The sequence below is a fragment of the Anopheles maculipalpis genome, chromosome 2RL (assembly GCF_943734695.1).
Source record: "Anopheles maculipalpis chromosome 2RL, idAnoMacuDA_375_x, whole genome shotgun sequence".
Classification (NCBI taxonomy): domain Eukaryota; kingdom Metazoa; phylum Arthropoda; class Insecta; order Diptera; family Culicidae; genus Anopheles; species Anopheles maculipalpis.
In genome coordinates, this window is record NC_064871.1 from 93,107,397 (window position 1) to 93,128,125 (window position 20,729).

At 46.0% G+C, this 20,729-nt stretch overlaps 1 protein-coding gene across 1 annotated transcript; it reads left to right on the plus strand.

Moving 5' to 3' along the window:
* Positions 1–14,346: 14,346 nt before the first annotated feature.
* Positions 14,347–18,385, plus strand: LOC126567786 (toll-like receptor Tollo). The gene has a single exon (XM_050224085.1). The coding sequence runs from the start codon at positions 14,347–14,349 to the stop codon at positions 18,382–18,384; it is 4,038 nt and encodes a 1,345-aa protein (XP_050080042.1). The 3' UTR covers position 18,385.
* The last annotated feature ends 2,344 nt before the right edge of the window (positions 18,386–20,729 follow it).

The window sequence follows — 20,729 nt, forward strand, 5'->3', positions numbered from 1 at the left end:
ATGCTCTCCTGTTACTCCTGGTCGAATTTTGCCGCATAAAAATTTCCGGATATTTGCCCAAAATTTCCAGATTTTTGCCACAAAAATCCGACCAGGAGTAACAGGAGAGCATGATTTCGTGCAGGTAGCTCGGGTCGGTCAAAAATTTCCAAAATCAGTTTTAAAATCCAAAGTCAGTTTTAAATTTTGGATTTTAAGATTGGATTTTCGATTTTTCGATCGGCCCGAGCTATCTCTTCGAATTCATGCTCTCCTGTTCCTAAAAGTCACTGCCAGTGGCAGATTTTCGGCCGAAATCTGGCCAATTTGATGCGGCAAAATCCGACCAGGAGTAACAGGAGAGCATGATTCCGAGGAGGTTGCAAATGGAAATTTTAAAACCGGGTTGGAAAATAATTTCTTTCCGACAAGACAAATATTTTCCGGCACAATTTTAACTTTTTCTTCAATTTTAAGTAATTTTCTCTGATTTTTATTTCTTTCCTCAAACATCGTTTAAAAAGACTTCCACAGCGTGATTTTTTTATATTAAAGGAAATTAAGGGGAATTTTCAATGACTCCCGGAAAATTACACCAGCAGCATTCCCATGGAAAACCGGCGATAAGTCCGTCATTCATGGTCCGAACGGAACGTACCGCATAGCGGTGGATGCGTCTTTTGACCGCACAACTTTTTGGAGAACACCTCAACCCGATCCCACTACCCCTTCGCCCAGTTATAGCGGAAAAACCAAAACATTCCCGTGGAAAATCGTTGATACCTCGGCCATTTCTGGTCCGATCCTGGCGTCCGGCATACCGTTGGATGCGCCTTAGAGCTACACACCTTTTTGTAGAACACCTCAACTTGATCCCTCCACCCCTTCGCCCAGTTATTGAGGAAAAACCAAAACATTCCCGTGGAAAATCGTTGATACCTCGGCCATTTCTGGTCTGATCCTGGCGTCCGGCATACCGTTGGATGCGCCTTAGAGCTGCACACCTTTTTGTAGAACACCTCAACTCGATCCCTCCACCCCTTCGCCCAGTTATTGAGGAAAAACCAAAACATTCCCGTGGAAAATCGGCGATAACTCAGACATTTCTGGTCCGATCCTGGCGTCCGGCATACCGTTGGATGCGTCACGGAGCCGCGCAACTTGTTGTACAACACATCATCCCGATCCCTCCACCCCTTCGCCCAGTTATTGAGGAAAAACCAAAACATTCCCGTGGAAAATCGGCGATAACTCAGACATTTCTGGTCCGATCCTGGCGTCCAGCATACCGTTGGATGCGCCTTGGGGCTGCGCACCTTTTTGTAGAACACCCCAACTCGATCCTTTCACCCCTGCACTCAGGTATAGTGGAAAATTCAAAACATTCCCGTGGAAAATCGTTGATACCTCGGCCATTCCTGGTCCGATCCTGGCGTCCGGCATACCGTTGCATGCGTCTGAGAGTAGCGAATCTTTTTCAACAGCAACTTAAACTGATTCTCATTCTAGATATCCCTTTAGTTTTTGCCATATTTAGATCAATATTCAACGATCATTAAAACCATAAGTGTTAGGAAAGTTAGTTTTAATTTCGATTTCGTGTCTTCACATGGGTAGCAAAAATTGAACACTTATCGAATTTTGATTCTTTGCGATAGAGGGTCCCCATTTCCACACCGCCAATGGCCCCAGAAAGTCCCAATCCACCACTGTACTCCCCACAGTCTTAGGCAGGTTTCTTCCGAATTTCTATTAAACGTTGTCCTCTCTGCTAGAAACTTCTAAAGTTTCTATTCTATTTAATTGAATCCTAGTCCGTTTAAATGATCCAGTTTTATTGTTAACGGATGACATATAAATTAAACACTGCTTGTGCTGTCGCCAAGGCTAATGATCAAGCCATGTTGCAGCGATATTATGAAGATTAATTGTTAGCTTTAGAGTTGTTTTACCTGCGGTTAATATTAAATGTCCTTCATCGCTTGTAAAACCCAGAGCGGAAGAACAACCACAACTATCCGAGCATTATCTTTACACAGTTCCGTAAGCATATGGTGGTTTGATTTTGTCTGATTAATTTTTATTGTCAACAAACACACACACACACGCACACGCTGAATCCGCAAGGAACGTCCTGCGAAAAACAGCACCCAACATTTTTAATGTCCACTTTTATTTGGTAAATTCGAATCCGACTGTGGTTTTCCGAGCAGATGCTTTTGATTTATCTACGCACAACAGGATTACAGTCGATAGGTAGGATAGGTAGCATCATCGGACGGCCTAAACTGTTCGACCGAAACTCACCACAATACACAGACGGGACAATTCATGAGCGCGCATAAAAGCCCCGAACATAACCATAAACAAATAATTCCAGCCCGTGTCCCATTTATCACAGCGTGTCCCATGGCAAACCCTCAAACGCAGCGCATAAACCGCACCGAACCGATCATCATCATCATCGCCATCATGCCCGGGGCCTGCAGTCAATTGAAAGGGACAGGACACATGACTCTTTAATTCTCAAACAATCGATAGCGGCCGGGGATGATGGGATTTTCAATTCTTCTAGGTGTCCTGCGTACTGTGCTGAGGTCTGTTTCAATTGTCGGGCTGTGGGATCGAGAGAATACGATGCTCCCTTCGTACGTCCGCCGATACACAATGCACAACAACAGATATTACGCCATTATCCACACTCTCGCCGTCAAAGTCAAAACATTTGGGGACACACCCGTGGCAGACAATCCTATAGAAATCGCATTAATCACAGTTGGGAAAAAAGGATGTCACGGGTACCGAACCGGGACAAGAGGGACCCAGGAAGAGGACGCATCATCACGGCGCTGGAAGGCTTTTCCAACGATTGAAGCCGAAGAAGTGCTTGAAAAATTCGGCCGCAAAATGTCAAACAGTCCACAGACCGCCCAGGTGCACCGATCGATCTGTACCGCAGCAGATGCCTTTGAGCTGTGCCCGCAGTTTCCTCTACATTCCTAGCCTTTTGTGGTCGATTTTTTGACAAATGAACGAGTTTTGGCTCAGTAGAAAGTTTTCTTTTCTTTGCCAAAACTACCCCTGCTGGGAGGTACAATTATGCTAGTGGTTTCTAGAGGCTGAAAGCGGTTCTGTATGTCTGTGTGTGTGTGTGTGTGTGTGTGTGTGTGCGTGGGCACTGTCCAGTTATCTTTGGTTTTGATTGCGAAAAGAAGAATTGCTTGCTTGGAAGCTTGTTCACACGTTTGTTTGAATGGTGGGCACGGAAGTTTGGCAAATGTCGTCCGGCAATAGTTTCGCCCGGAGTTGAGTTTTTGTTTGGCAAACACTTTAATTGTTCAAAGTTTTTATATCGGAATTTTTTTCTGGTTTTCCTATTCCTGTAGGCGGTTTAGGTTTTTGAAAAGAAAAATGGTTTGCTTAGAAACGTGCATTGAAAAGCAACTCATGAAGAAGAGCTTCAACTTATCAAACAAGAATTTCCGCTAAGCACATTCGTGCTCCTGTCTCTCGCACGCTCTATCATTTAATAGACAATATTTTCAAATAGAAACTCTTCCAGAGCTTCCAGAGCCTTCCCAGCACTTCGCTCCACTCCTTTAGCGACTCCCGAACGACAACATAAATCTCGTCCACCCCCTCTCGAGAATCAACTGTAGCCATTTATCTTGCATAAGTTTTGGCGAAAAACATGCTTTCCCCTCGCTTGGTACTAGTCCTTTTGGTAAAGGACAGGGCCACATACACAGCACACTACAAACCCTGGCCTGGTGGTTTTGGTAGCGATTTGAAGCATTTAGGCCAAACTTTCTCACGACAAAACTTGGAGCTTCGGGCCGATTCGGTGGTGGTGTTGGTGGTGGTAAGTTGGGTTTGTCGTGCATCCGTTTCTGGGTGCGCAAAACTATGCAGCCCGCTTTTCGGAACAATGTGTGTAGCGCGTATCATAGCTCAGTGCAGAGGCCAACGAGCTCGTTTATGCGAACGAAGACAAAGTTTTTCCACCGCCCTGCTTTAATTGCAGTAAATTTAATCGTACTTTCAAGTTCATGCCATTTTGTCTAGCACTGGGTTAGTTCACAAGCATCTGGGGACTGGAATTAGCTTCTTCCCGATCGTGCGGGGCGATACGGTACTGTCGGAGCTGTTGTTGCAGCAGAAACGCTCATCGCTCACTAAATAGAACGGCTCAGAAAACGTCTCGCAATTATGAAAAACGTATTTATGAAATTTCTCAAGGGTATTACATTATTAGAGTTGCGCTCCAATCAGGAGCGGTAATAAATTCCACCAAAAAAAAAAAACTCCTTCACACAACACACCCAGTTATCCACATCAGATCTTCTTCAATAAAACCTGTCAAGATTAGAGCGTCCTAGCGTTAGAGATCGCTTGTCGTGACGGGTCTGACCCACAGACGTAACGCAACCTAAACTGTCAAACAACAATCCGAAGCGTACGGCGAAGATTGCTCGCCTGATGATCCTTAATGCCTGTGAATAATAATAATGATAACCCATCGCCCAGGAAGATTGATCGAACCCCAGAGTTCGGGGAAGGATTTTCGGAATAAAACGTGTAGCCCCGGGCAAGGCGAGGCATCACATTTTATCACAAAACTTACGTCAAAGCGTTCGTGCCTGTTTTCCAACACCCGGTTACAGGTTCTGGCTGTCTAGCGTGCGAGGATCCACAGCAGAACTGGAGTACACAAGTGGAAAGTAAAAGGGGAAGAAATTCGAAAAGGGCCCTGAAACCTGATCTACGAGACTTGGGTACCTGTTGTACCGCTCGCGGGGAAGTTATCAACGATGGACGCGAACGCGTTCTAGTCTAATGTCTTTGATGTCCGGAACGAAGCGCAGGTTTTGTCTTCACCGCCAACGGGATGGTAATTTGTTCGAAGGCAAACTGTAACACCCCACCACAGCAATGGACAGGTTCTAGTAGGTCGATGTTGGACATCTTAGGGTGAAAAAAAAAACACACACACAACGCCACAATCACCTGACGGTCCTGACTTCTGACTCTAGGAGAATAAGAACAGCAACATCAAGGTACATACGCCCTTGCTTACAAGTGGTTGCCCTGGAACCTGGAAACCCATTTTCTCTCCCGAAAGGTAAATGTTTGCCTTCGAATAATGATTATTTTTATCTAAACACACGGCAAGCACCATCATAGACACACGAAAAAGGGGTAGCGGCAAACCCACACAAACGCATCCCACCAACCCACCAAAAAAAGGTCAGACACAGGAGAACGGTGTAGAATAGTTCCACAAACATTGGACCATCTCAGGGAAACACCCTGTTCGGACAACCGAAGAGCCTTTCTAACCAGAGTCTAGGACAGCAAAACTCACCGTCAATCAGGGAATATTCTGTCCAATTTTTTCCCTATTTTAAGGTTCTCGCCAAGCTTTTCCCTTGGACTTGTTGGGTTGTTTCGTGGTGGCCTGTTTACATAGGTTTGTGTGTGTGTGTAAAGGTGGGTGGGTGGATTATCGATGATCAAAGATTACGGCAAGTGGCGATTAAGGAAATCGATTGGCTTTAGAGCGTTGATTCGTTGAGGGAAAATGTTTCCAACGTTTTCTTAGCATCTTTCCATGTTTTGTTTTGTTTTTGCAGTACTTTGGCTTCTCCGGGATGAAAGGTAAAGTAGGGGAGCACGATAAAGTTTTAAGAAACTGTAGAAGCTTAACAGTGCTTAGGAGAAGGGCAGATTAAAAGGTATTAGGCTAAATGAAGAAAAAACATCGCCAGGATGGTTATCCAGGGCTTAAGCCGAATTGAAGGAATTTGTTAGCAGGCATCACAGTATGCAGATAAAGCGTTTAAAGAGACAAGCTCCATGTACGGATGGTGCAGACTTTAAAGTTTAGAACCTTTTTTCCCATCAAGCAAATTTTAATTTTAATTAAGCCGTTTTTGTGCCGTCCAAAAGAGGAAGACTATTCCGAACACTCTTCTAAAGCTTTTATGTGTTTGCTCGCTCGTTTGCAATTAAAAAACCCTCGTCGATCGTTTGGCGATCAATTTTACTACGTTGCTAAGATCGCCACCCTTAATCAAACACGAGCAAGTGCATGTTGAATGTTTCGCAAAATTAAGCCTTCTGATACGTACAAAAAGTGTTTAACTACCTGCATCCGTTGCGTGTAGCTTGTACGGGCAATAAAAACGCACCATTCGTTGCATCTGCTCCAGCAGAAGTTACCGCAGAATGTTAATTGCTACCATCGAAGATAAGACCTTTATGAGTCGAAGAGTTTTTCTCACACACTATTAGCATCGGAAGAATCGGGAGTGATCGAGTTTCGTGTGCAATCGTAAAGCTCCAAAATGCAATTAATCCACGCAAACGGGCAACAACTTCATTACGAGTCGCTGGAGAGCAACCAAGTGGAAGTCGTCTGCGAACAGCTGGATCATTTTGGATCGGAGGTACGTATTAATTGGTCCCGCAAAAGTGATGAAATTTGATTCCCGAAATCCCGGCATAAATGGAGATTTGGTTTTAAAATCTGCACCGTTTCCATCCGGCTTCTGGTTGGTCACTGTTGCGGGGAGATTTTTTTATTTGCACAGGGGCGTTGAATTTCTTCCCCGTTATTGAAACGGATGAGTATCGATGGATGAATGTTCGAAGTGAGGCAGAAGATCATGAAACTGAAACAAATCAAGCAAAAAGAGCGATAAAACTGTGACAATAAAATACTTTTACCGAAATGTCCTCCGAGATACGATCACAAGAGCCCAGTTTTTGTGGCAGACGGCTGGAAACCTTCCCAAGTTCCCGTAGAATAAGCGATGTTCGTCTTGTTTCGCACATCGGAACTTAGGCTCAGAAATGGGAAGGAAAAAATTGGCCCGAAAGAGGCGTTCTGGATTGCAAACCGGGATGACGACGACGACGACAACAACAGACTTTTGGAGAGGGCGGACCAATGCTAAGCGCTTTAATGTTGGGTATCGATGTCAGTGCTTCCTGAGCCGGCGTTGGATCCTGCATGGGATTTTTGAACCGTGCGACAGCGGCGACTGTCCCGGTAAGCAACGAAAAAAAAGGCAGCATCATATCAACAGTCAAAGCAGAGGGAAAAATAAAATCAAGTACATGCACACACCCGGCACAGGCAGATCTCTACGGCATAGGCGATGAGGAGAGCTGAGTACCGCGGAGATAGAATTGCACTTTTGAAGATCTCCGCCCGATACCAAACCTTTTGGCGGAACCGAGCCTGGTTTGGCAGAAGCAACAAAAAAAAAAGGAAATAAGGAAGGAAGCAAAGGCAGCCGAACGGTGATGGACGGGGAAAATCAGAAAGAAATTCCATATCCTTACTTGCCGACCGACCGACCGGAAAGCGTCGTTCGCTGGAGCGTGGAGAAGGCCGAGACGAGATCGAAATGACAACTTTCGGAACTCAAGTATCCAACAATTGTCATTGTCAGTCAGGCACAATTCATTTGACGAAAGTGGTAAATCGATATCTTTTACTGCCCCGAGCGAAAAACGGCACAGAAGTCCTTTTGGGCCGTACGAGATCGGTTAACGATGTACGACGAGCCTTCAATCGTCTGTAACAGTAATGATCGTGCAGATTGTGCTGAAAATGGATTGTCATCGTGTGGTGTGCAAGGGCGCACTTTCTTTGGACGATTTACTCCGGCTTTGAGGAGCGATTTACTGCCGGTACTTTATTTATAGCAAATGGAGTCATTTTGTGGAGTTAAATTAACTTAAGATGATGTCTCTGTTTCTAAGATTATTTGGCAGAGCTAGAAGCGTGCACACTTTAGCGCTAACGATATCGGATGTCGCTTCTTCATGTTTCTTACATCATGTGGCATTTCTTTCACTTTGGAAATGGCGCCGCCTTTCATCGCCAGAAGAAACACAAAAACCCTTCCCAACATATTCTAGCTTAAACAAGGTAGAAGAAAAAAAAAACTGACTCCTTTTGCCTGACAGAAAACAATGAGCTGAACGGTGGATTGTGATACGCCGGTACGCCGGTACGCCGGTACGCCGGTACGCCAGTTTTAAATGTCAATCGTGGAAAGATGAAAGTGAGGCAAAAAGTTTGGTCCGGAAAAATGCGCCACAAAGACTTCAGTTCGTGCCGATGGGTTATCGTGGAAAGGAAAGGGATTTTTTCGGGTAATGTTGCATGCGGATGTTGTTTTATTGCACAATCAATTTATCGGGGGTTTATTGGGAAATAATGGCATTGAATTGATGTCTTATGTGTTAAACTACTTGTTTATAAAATTATTTTTTGTAATGAAATGAATAACTTTAATCTTAATATTAAGATAGAAAGCACCCTAGACACTGATCTGATCGTAAATTCATCATTATTTTTTACAATAAAAATCAAATCATTATGAAGTACTGAACAAACATTTCTATATTTTTTTATATTTAGTTTCGCTACACTTCCCAACAGTTTAATGTGCTTTTCCTTTATCGCTTTTCAATCAAAATCAACAACAAAAACCCGGCACCGGCAATTGATGTCGACGCTCTAGCAATGCTTCTGCGCCATCTACCAATTAGCGTACCGAAAATTGCTCTCGTTGTTGAGATTACCGGCCTATTTTGGCGATGACATTAGGTTTCGAACATCATCAACCCACCCAAACCCATGCATGTTGGAAAATGGTAGGCGAAAAACAACCGACACCGTTCTGCAACCAGTTGCGATCAGCCTGACTGGTCGCGCTGGTCGAACGAGTTGATAACACGCTCGATTTCAGCAAACAAAACAATCGAGTTTCAATATTGCCACCCCACCTAGACCTCCACCGGGGAGGGTTTTTTTTTCTCTCTCTCTCTCTCTCTCCTCCGGCAGACAGGACGATGTAGGATGTACCGATGTCCGAAATTTGCCCAGCATCGTCTGCATCGGGGCACTCTGCCGCACGCTGAATATATCATAAACTAAATCAATTTTACGCCCGACTGAGTGTGTCCTCCCGATGCTTTTTATTGAGTCATGCGCTCGCATGTTACCAACGGCACTGTAAAATGCATTTTCATTTCAGCGAGATGGGAGAACGACGTCGAGAAGGTCACGGCAGCAGGGACAGCCGTGTTTGGAATCGCAACTCTTTCCCATTCCGGCGATGGAACGGTTCAAACGCATCGGAGGGAGCGTGGGCTTGCTGTTTGAGTTTCTTGGGCTCGGTGTGTCCTCCGTTTGCAAGCTATAGCAAGCTCGTCTGGACATGGGAGGCCTCTTCCGAGCCTGTGGTGGTATAGCTCGTAGGCAAAAGATTCCTGAGCAGCTCTTCCACTGCTGCAGTTTTATGGTCCATTGCGCTGGAACCGATAGGAAAACAGGGTACGATTTAAAGCGTTATGCTTTCAACAACTCTTGCTGGTTTTGTCACGATGGGACACGATGGGATAGGTGGCAGACTGGGAGGTTCTATAAAATACTATAACTCGAAAAGTAATTAAAACCAACTGACCGATAAACAATAGATGGATAGCCAATATCATTTTTGCTTTTTATTATTATAAATAACGCAGTTGATTTGTCTTTCTTTTTTGTGTAGGATTATGAGAAATTTGGTAGTTTTCTAGGACATTATTACGAATTACGCAATAATTACCAAAAATATAAAACTTCTAGAAGAGCCAGCTGAAAAATATCTTGCTCTGTATAGAATTACTTAAGTTTATTCCACTTCATAGCTAAGCATTATGCGCTCAAGCTGCCAAGTTCAACAGGACCAAACTAATCTTCGTATTGAACTTTGACCACCACCTCTAGAGCAATCCCCACATTTCCCAAAATACCAGCTCAAGATAGTACGGCGCCCGTAACCTAATATTGGCTAAGTAGAGTGGAAAATAAAAACGAATGATCAATTTATTTCCCGTCCCAACCAACCTGAAGCAAGCAAGAAGCCCCAAAATAGCACAGGAAGCGTGCAGTCCAGTCCACCACTAGCTAACTAAGATTTGTTATTCATTTTCCGCTTTTTTCCATGAGCTGAATCTGGTCCGCCAATTCCATTCAATCGAATCAACGCTATCGAAAGCTGCACCGACTGCAAGAAGACTTCCCCTGCTTGGGGAAGACAAACTAAAGACACCTCCTCTGTACAGGGTAGCAATGCCACACATTTGCTGTCTGGGGAGTCCGACTTTTCCGTCTATTATCGTAAGCGATTTCACAATATCACTACAATCAATTTCTTTCTTCCTAGTACCACACCGTTAGAACAAGATACAAAAAGGAAAAAAAAGGGCGGAAGGAAAATTCTACACTCACTGGGGAGTCAAATTGTTTTGATTTCATCACATCAGTGAATTAAATGTGGAGTAAAGCTTGCACGAGGCTGCAGGAGCGAACGGAACGAAATGGAAACAATTTCCTAAAGAATTTTCCCAAGGGTTGGTGGAAAAAGAGAAAGGAAGAGAGAGAAAAGAGTAAAGCAAAATCAATTCAAATAAAATGTGCAATATTATTCGAGCGACAATGATGCAGAGGTTAGTGTGCACTATCCCTATATGAAACGATTCCTCACTTCAGTGATTCCGGTTGAGAGTCGTCGTTTCAATCGTCGATTCAATGAAGTGATCCCTCTTCGCAGCCGACAGTAACGCAAAAAATAAAAAAATCCAGAAAAGATCGATGGGAATAATGCAAGCGCTTTTGAAGATGTTTATCAGCAGCAGAAGTTTGCCGGTGCGAGCGAGCGAATGAGTTTCAATTGTCCGAGAAGAAAATTCGAAATCAGGTCACATTTCTGGCAGGGAGGGACATTTTCACTTTACCGGCAATTGTCACAGCCAATTGAGGTGATCTGCAGCGTGAAGCGTTGCAGGATGTGATGGCAATTCTTTCGAGAAGGAACGTGTGTGTGAATGGTGCTTGCGATACGATCACATAAGCAGCACTTGAGCGATTGTATTGCAACGAGACAGATATGCAATCAGCAGCAGTAGTACTACAAACATGTGTTACAATTGTATAATATTGAGCTACCTTTCACGCAGGATGTTTGCGAAAAGAATTTTTTAACCATTTGCTTTGTAGAGGCAGCAAACAAAAGATGCATCATGGATCAATCGAAGCAATGCTTTGTTTGCAGCAGAAACATAAGAAAATATATTTGCTATGAGAAGTACTTGAGAGCTTGAGAGCGAACGTTGAAAATCCTTAAATAATAACACCGTTGGACAAGCAAAAAACATCGTTTGATAACATCTTAAAATATCTTTTGTAAATTACACATTTTGTATTGGATTTAGTTGGATGAATAATTAACCGCTCATATGATGAAATATGCTCCACATTCGGATAGTAATATTTTAAAGACTTCCAACATTACGGTTTACCAATGAAAAATCCACACAAATAACATGTAAATAAAGAAAATTTGTTTAAAAAAAATATTCTACCGCATTCACCCATTCTGGATCCCTTGGCTCAGTCTTTCGAATTAAAAATAGACCATTCAACTGCAATCTCGCCTGTGAGCCATATAATTTTAACATTCTTCCCCACCTTCAAAAACCGGACACTGCGCTACATCCCCGAAGAGGCATGCGGACAAAACTCTATCGATTTTTACAACAGCACTTATTGCTGGGTCTTGTACTGATGTCATATCGTTTTTTTTTTTTTCTGCACGCAAGGGGAAACACTTAACACCTTGTCCTACACCTTCCCTTCGCGACATACCCGTGCCGTACGAAACAGAGCAATAATGCGAAAAAAAAAGCAATCCACAACGGTCACAAAAAACACAACCATTTCTACCCATGTTATGACCGCACTAAACTACCACGGAGATAGAACAGCAATTTATTGTCCTCTTCAGCGTTTCGCGCTGACCGATATTTCCCCCTATCCCTTTTCTCGGTACCCTGCTGGTGAGGATGACATAAAATATGCAAATTTTCGTCATTGACATTCCATTCCAGTTAGGATTCCGCAGCCAAGCCGACATTGAGCTGATGCTGTTCGATCAGTTTTCCTCGGTTCGGGATCAGAATTTGGAAGGATTAATCATTCAACTTTTTTTTTTTTTGTTTGTTGCTGCGGACATCACGTCACATCTCCCTCTCCAGTCGATTGTTTTATGCCACATCAGTATCATAAACCGTCCCGATTCACCACCACCACCCCAACTAATTATCGTCTTCATTATCAAAATATTTGCTTCGAACCGATACTGAACAACTCCACCGCAGGAAGAAGTTAGGCCAAAGTGTTTGTTGTGCTGGGCAGTTAGGAAAGGAAAGTTTGGATTTTGGGGTCGCGCTTGAAGTTGCATATTCCATAAAGTGATAAAAAATTTAAATCAATCACTAAAACTCGATGCTTGCCGAGATTTTTGGACTGACTGGGATCCGAGTTCAGAATCCGGAGAGTGGGGTTTTTCGTTGTTTTTGTTTAATTACCACCATCGATGGACCAATTTTTTTTTCTTCTTCATTTGGTTTGATGGTCCATTGTGTTTGAACTGTTGTTCCTAAAACATTCCCGTGTCCCGCATATCCTTGTTGGCTTGTTATGCCCGGGATCTCGACGGGTGTTCCCGAGAGCCGTAAGAAAATGAACGTGTAGAAGGAAGAAAAAAAAAAGCCCAAGCTGTAACAGTTTCTATCTTCCAAGTGTGGCATTTCGGTCCTACCTGGAACTCCCAGGCCATCGCCAAAGGATGGTTTGCCGGTCCCCTTATCCTTGCACTGATGTGTCCTCCAAAACCAAGTAAATTAGGTCCGTACTTTCGTGATGCTTGAAGAGTTTTGTGATTTCGTAGAAGCTGCGACCGAACCAAATTGCGAAGGAACGGAACAAAACGGATTGGGCCAAAAATTATGAACCGCTCTTCTAAACTCCGCAAGGCCCACGTTTCATACGTTTTTTTTTTGTTATTTCCCCTTCTCGAATGCAACGTAGGTGCACTTGCAGATGGAAGATGCGAGAGCATGAGAATGAGCGAGTAAGAGAATGAGAGAGGGTAAAACTGTGAGAGTGAATTACCCCAATTTGCGTCGGGGTGAATTTCTCTTTTGCGTGTAAGGGATGAACTCACCCTATTCGACTTTTCTCGCGTGAACAGGAAAAGCGAATTCTAAAGAGAATCGAACGAGAGCGAGAAAGAGAGAGAGAGAGAGAGAATGATGGGTTAAAAATAATGGGAAGAGAAAGAAGCAAATGGTCAAAATTTGTTCCGTGCGGCATTCACGCGAAAAATGTTACTTTTCCAATCGTCGTTCACCAGTAAGTTCATTCGTTAACCAACTCTCCTCGAGTGCGGACGTGCGTTCGTGGTCTTGCGCTCCGCCTTAAAGCAAAGCTAATTTCGCTTTATCATAACGAAAAAAACAAAACGCTGATATAGAATAGAAATAGAGAACAGAACATTCTGCTGCAGAAGTGTTTCGTGAGTGTAATTCGAATGTAAAGTTAGCTGAAACCGTGCAAAGAACCAGTGAAGCTTCCCTGTGGATGTCCCGAAATCATCACACGCACGCAATTACGCAAGGAAAAAAAGGCACGCACAGCCTGCTTGTTTTTCGTTCACACGGAACATTCTACTCTCGGTGTACTATCAACCTTCGCGCGGGTGTATGTGGTGAAAATCGAATGAAGTTTGCCAGTGTGTACGTATCCTCCGTGTAGCTCCAGAGGGAGAAAATCCAATCCTTTTTTTTCCAAAAAGGAAAACCCTTGGCAGCTCCGTAATGAAGAAAGCGTGTTGCTGGAAGTGATGCGATTGTGTTGTGGTGGCGGTGGCGTATGTGAAACCGATTGTTGGAGTGGTGGAAAACCGGGCAGCGGTGGCAGGGGTGGTAGCTTGCCGGTCCACAAACCATGATGCTGTCCGTGCTGGTGGCGTCCTTTCACACACCGACGAGAAAAGTAGTGGCAGCAGTAGCAGCAGCTAAGCAATCCGTATTGAGGAAAAGTTTCTAAGGCACCTCCAGGGCGTCCTTTCGCGGTTTTCCTTGTGTTTTCCCCCGTTTTTGGTTTTATTCGAAATTTTTCGGTTCTGTGGTTCTGTTCGGTTTCGGTGCCGCGTATGCGTGTATGTGTTTGTGCGGATGTGTTAGTGTGCATATGCCTCGCCCACCTCGAAAGCAAGCGGGTGCCGTGTTTTATAGGAAAAAGTTTTCGCCAAACGTAATTTTCGTGCTATTTTCAAAATAAGAGGGCTACACGAATAAAGGCTACCCCGTGTGTGTGTGTGTGTCGGGGTACACGTGAGCGCGTGTGTGTGTTTGTGTAAATATACACGTGGCAACCGGCCACCACGAGCGTGTAGAAATCGTAGTAAGCGTGTGTAGAGTGAGAGAAGGTCCCTATTTGTGGACATAAAAGTCACAATAATGGTGCAGTTCCTGAAGTTGGTAGTGCTGTTGGTGGCGTTGGTCACCGTGACTGTGGCCCGCTCGAGCTTGATGAACCGCATGGATGTGGCCCCGCGTGGCTGCAAGTGGCAGCGGGTGTTGGACGAGATGGGCGAAGAGGAAGCACCGGCAACCGTGACCACGGTGCTCTCCTGCAAGCTAAAAACGATTGGTGGTACGGACACGCTGATGCGCAATCTGTCCTCGTACCAGATCGAACGGATCAATTCGCTGCGGCTCGAGTGTAGCGACATCCTGTTCTTCGAGAGTTCGCTCGAAGCGAACCAACATTCCGGTGCGTTTCTCGGTTCGCTGCGACGACTGCGGGACCTAAAGATCGAGTACTGCAAGATCAAGTACGTGCCTTCGATGGTGCTGGCGACACTACGTGACCTCCGGTCGTTGTCTCTCCGCACGCACAACACCGACTGGTCGGCGATGAATCTCGAGTTCCACCCGGAAAGCTTCCGGGGATTGACGGAGCTGAAGCGGCTCGACCTGGCCGACAACAACATCTGGAGCCTGCCGACGGACGTGTTCTGTCCGCTGTTTTCCCTGCGCCATCTCAACCTTACCCGCAACCGGCTGACGGATGTGTCACAGCTTGGCTTCTCCGACTGGGGCAATGGACCAACGGCACCCGGGAAGGCATGCAACACGGGTCTGGAAGTGTTGGACCTATCGCACAACGATTTGCTTGCCTTGCCCGACAATGGGCTGTCCTCGCTCCGGTCGCTCAGCGTGCTAATGCTGCAGGACAACCTGCTGACCGCGCTTGCCGACCGATCGTTCGTTGGGCTCGGTTCGCTAAAAGTGCTCAACATGTCCAGCAACAAGCTGGTTGCGTTACCGCCGGAAACGTTCCAATCGACGCGCGAACTGCGACAGATCTATCTGCAGAACAATTCCCTATCGGTGCTTGCACCGGGCATGCTCGAAGGTCTCGACCGGCTAGAGATTCTGGACCTTTCCTACAACGAGCTAACGTCCGAGTGGGTGAAGAGAAATACGTTTGCCGGTATGAAGCGATTGGTGGTGCTGGAAATCGCCCACAACGCACTCACCAAAATCGACCGGCATGTATTCCGAGAGCTTTACAGTCTGCAGATTCTTAACCTGGAAGCGAATCAGATCGAAACGATTGCGGACAATGCGTTTAGCGATCTGAAGAATCTGGTAGCGCTGACGCTGTCCCACAACCGGCTAAAGCGTATCGAGCAGCATCACTTTTCGGAGCTTTACGTGCTGAACCAGCTGTACATTGAGTCGAACATGATTGAATCGATGCATGGACGTGCGCTGGAAAATCTTACCAACCTGAACGATCTGAACCTGAACGATAACCGGCTGACGGAAATTCCGGAAGGATTGGGCAAGCTGCGGTTCCTGAAATCGCTCGACCTTGGCAAGAACCGTATCAGTGCGGTCAGCAACGCTTCGTTCGAAGGGCTTGAGCAGCTGCTCGGTTTGCGGCTAGTGGAGAACCGCATTACGAACATTTCACGTGACGCGTTCGTAACGTTGTCGTCCCTTCACGTCCTTAACCTCGCATCGAACCAGATCCGTCACATTGATCAGTCGGCGTTCAGCTCTAATCCAACCATTCGTGCAATTCGGTTGGATAATAATGATCTGGAAGACATTAGTGGTGTGTTTACGTCCCTACCGGCACTGGTGTTCCTGAACGTTTCCGACAACCAGATCCGTCTGTTCGATTATTCGCATTTCCCGGTATCGCTCGAGTGGCTCGATATGCATCAAAACAATATTACCGAGCTTGGCAACTATTACGATCTAAACAATCTGCAGATAAAGATGCTGGACGTGTCCTTCAATCGGTTAACGTCGGTGGATGCGAAATGCATCCCGGACAGCATCGAGACACTCTTCCTCAACAATAACGCACTGGAAGAGGTAGCTGCCGGTACGTTCCTCTCCAAACGCTCGCTGGAGAAAGTGGTCCTTTACGGAAACTACCTGCGAAAGCTAGAAATCGGTGCTCTAGCATTAACTCGCGTTGCCGATGACCGTGAAGTGCCCGCCTTCTACCTGGGCGACAACCCAATCCACTGTGACTGTACGATGGAGTGGCTGCAGGGCATCAACAAGCTGGCCCACCTCCGGCAACATCCCCGCGTGATGGATCTCGACACGGTCCTCTGCACGATGGAGCACGAACGTGGGGCAAGCATCCGTCCGCTTATGGATCTTCGGCCGCACGATTTTCTGTGCCGGTACGAGACGCACTGTTTCGCCACATGTCACTGTTGCGAGTTTGATGCGTGCGATTGCAAGATGACGTGCCCGGACCGGTGCAGCTGTTACCACGATCACACGTGGAAGGCGAACATTGTCGATTGTGGCAGTGCCGATTACACCGAGGTGCCGGAACACATCCCAATGGATGCGTCCACCATCTATCTCGATGGAAACGAGCTTCGGCAGCTGGCCAGCCATCAGTTTATTGGGAAGAAAAAGCTGGAAGTGTTGTATCTGAATGGTAGCAACATCCGGGACGTGCATAACCGTACGTTCAACGGCATTCCGAGCCTGCGGGTGCTCCATCTCGAGAGCAACTACATTAACGAGCTGCGCGGGTTCGAGTTCGATCAGCTGACGAACCTGAACGAGCTGTACCTGGACCACAATGCGATCGGGTTCGTCGGTGAGCGTACGTTTGAGAGCTTGCGGTTTCTGGAGGTGATTAACCTGAGCGATAACCGCATCAGTGAGTTCCGACCGTGGCAAGCGTTTGCGGCGGCCAGTGAGACAGGTTCCCTTGCCCGCGTGTCCTTGGACGGGAACCGGTGGCGGTGTGATTGTGAGTCCTTGCGCCGGCTGCAGCGGTGGATCCGTGGTGTTAGTGGGAACTTCGATCTGCAGCGAATGATTTGTGCCGACAGTCGAGTGGTTGCTGACGCTATTGCGTCCTGTGACAGTCGGCAACCGGGAACGTTCGGTGGAGAACTCGGTGCGGGTGAAGTTGATGGTGAAGGCCCACCGGCCGTGCATCGGACGGTTCTGCTCGGGCATGGACTGATCGGTGGCGGTTACGTTCCTCTGTTGGCGGCGATTCTTGTTGCCATCATCGGTACAGCGCTGATTGTAGCGTTGGCATGTGTCTTCCGGCAGGACGTGAGGCTGTGGGCACATGCACGTTACGGTGTCCGGTTGGTGAAGGATCCGATCATCGTCGGTGCTGGTAGGAAGGAGGCGGATTCGGACCGCCTCTACGATTGCTATCTGGTGCACAGTGTCCACGATAGTGATTTCGTGGGCCGACTACTTGGCGCCGAGCTACAGCTCCATGGGTACTCCGTCTGTCTTCATCATCGGGATGTCCATCCGGGTGCGTTCCTTGCCGACTCGCTGCAGGGTGCAGCTGATGCTGCCCGCAAACTGCTGCTCGTCGTCTCGATGAACTTCCTGCAAACTGAATGGTCTCAGCCACAGTTCCGTGTGGCACTTCAGTCCGTTATTGAGAGCATTCGACCCACCCACCGGCGTCATAAGATCGTGCTGGTGCTTACCGCGCCGGTGGAGATTGTGGCGATGGACCCGATCATGCATCTGCTTATCCGCACCTGCACCGTAGCGTGCTGGGGAGAGCGCAAGTTCTGGGACAAGCTGCGGTACGCGCTACCGGACGTACCGAAGGACCGCGTTCCAACCAAGCTCGGTGACATCACCCGCAGTCCGGCCAATCTGCGCTACACACCTGCCCCGACATCGCTCGAGCAGTGGTGCAAGATTAGCCCGAGCGAGGGAGGCGCTGGTGGGGTCGTACCACCCGGTGGGCCCGTCCCGGTGCCGGTTGCCATCCCGCAGAGCACCCCATCCCAAAGCACCTGCAACACGGAGGACGAATCGTCGTCGTCCGCATCCTCGCAACACTACGAGGCTCCGATGAGTCAGCACTACAACATGAGCCGATCCAGTGCCTCGCTTGGTCACGTGTACTCCACGATACCGGAGACGCCCCAGATGGGGCGCAACGGAAGAGCTTATTTTGTGTAAATTTCGTGCGATTTAGAAGAAGTAAGGAAGGCGTCTTCGTTTGCCTACGTTTTTTAGTGTGTTTTCCAGTCGCCCACCCCAAACACATGCGTTTGTACATAATTACTATTACATACTGAATGCTAGAAAGCTAGACGCATACTACGGTACTGAAGGTTGGGTAAAACGACAATTAAACAGTTACGATGCATACACATTACACTTCATATTAGTCAACATCACACACACGCTATTACAATGGCAGAGTCAATTTTGTTGATTTTTAGTTTTAACCTAATGTAAATGCGGAATAATATTAATAGCGCCCGTACACTCGCCCTTAAACGTTAACGATGATCTCTTTGGCCAGACAGAACAGAGCGTGGTGTGTTTTCGTTCTTTTTCTGTTTTTGGCGCGACTATAAAGAATCGGTCAAAGGGACTTCTTCTGGTGTAATTCTTCCCGAGAGCTAGGATAATGTTACTGATTTAAAATTCCGCGCCCCTCATTCCTGCTCTTATTTGCCAAATATATTTCAATGTATTTTAAATGGGCGGACAAATGAAGAAGAAAAACACGGACCAGGGAGAACGAAGATGTGTCGTACTTGTACTGTGAGTGGATTATATAGGACTAAATATATATATATTAATGACTTAAATGATGATCGTGATACTAGTTTTTACATGGCCTTCCATCAGTGTGCTCCTCTCGGCTTTCGTGCTATAGGGAGTGCTGACTTAACACTCGGAACACTCACATACAAAACGACGTACATTCGTATAAGCACAACAGCCTAATGTTTAAGTAAGTAAGAAATGTATAGTTGTACTTTATTGTGTCCCACCTAACCCCGTGTGTGGGGTGGTGTGTTGTATCTGGCAGGAGCGCTTGTCGAGCGTACGTGTTACTGGAAAGGAAGAAAGGTTCTAACGTTTCCGCGCGTTTCACACCAACCACCCGTTTTTACGTTCGTCCACTCTCTGTTTCGGATAATTGTACTCCAGGTTTTGCGTCATTACACGTGTTCGTTGGATAATGGTGGTCAGTAGTCAGGCGGGGGAATGTTAGGGGAAAGTAATAATGATGAGCGCCTATTAGCTTCACATTAGAAAAGCCCGTTGGTGCCATTTCAGAGAGGGAGGAAAAGAGAAAATTATCCCCACACGCGTAAACAGAACTGACCAATTTGAAAAAAAAGAAAGACACTTAAAAGAAATAGGAAAAGAAGAAAACGCAAGCAAAAGAAAATAAAACAGAGTCTGAACAAGAGCTGCAAAAACCTTTATTGCCATAGAGAGGGAGACAAGTGCAAAGAATTACAGGAACAAAAACAAAAACTTAATGTAAATTAACAAGTTACCGACCGAATGGAGTTTAAGGCACAAAACAAGCAAAACTACACAGCACAAAGCAAAAATCAAGAGAAGATTAACGGGAGGACAAAATTATATAATTTACCGCCACTATCTATCAACACCACCACCACCCACAGCAGACAAACAATGGTGCAAATGTTGTGCCGCATTGACACGTAGAAAGGAAAAGGTGAAAAGCTGATAGAAGAAAAAAAACACACACATACACAAATAGAAAGAATGAAAGCTGGCATCAAAATACAAAACTCGCTCCAATTTGTACATTTCGACTAGAAGATAATAATTTATTACAAAACAAGCGAGTTGAATGAGAGAGAGAGAGAGAGAGAGAGAGAGCGAGCGAACAATACAAAATGGTGAACAAAACAGTAGAAAACGCAACGTTTGTTGAACGAGATAAATAGCGCAGTGAAGCAAAACGAAAAGAAAAACTGTTTAGATAGAACGGCAAAGGTGAAGAAATGTTAAGAAAAAAGTGGAGAAGTTAATAACAATGCGAAACAAAACAACAACAAAATCAACTACAGACACACAACTACACAAACAACACAAAACAGAGCAGAATCGAATGAAATACAATTTTGAATTCACGAAAAATGAAGCATAATTTCAGTGTTTGACTTGCTTTTTTTTATATATTTCTCTGCTTTTCCTCCTTGTTGCGATGAGGTAGTGTACCCAACAACCACCATCAACACAGTGATTAAGGGCGGTCGATCCCGAAGTCCATGGGGTCCATTCCATCCGAAACACTTTTATTGTGGAGGGCTGTGGCTGTTCTCCGACCGATGAGGCTCTTCCGTCCATCCTCGTTGTCAAAGGTGGTGTTCGTTTCGTTCGCTTTTGTCGGCGTTGGTCGAAAGTTGGTTCTTCTGGTGGAGGCTCTGTGCACCAGGCCCAGCATCACCGTCATCATCATCATCGTCGTCGTCGTCGTGAGGGACGGGTTTTTGGGTCTCGTAAATTATCGGGCCCCCAGCACACAG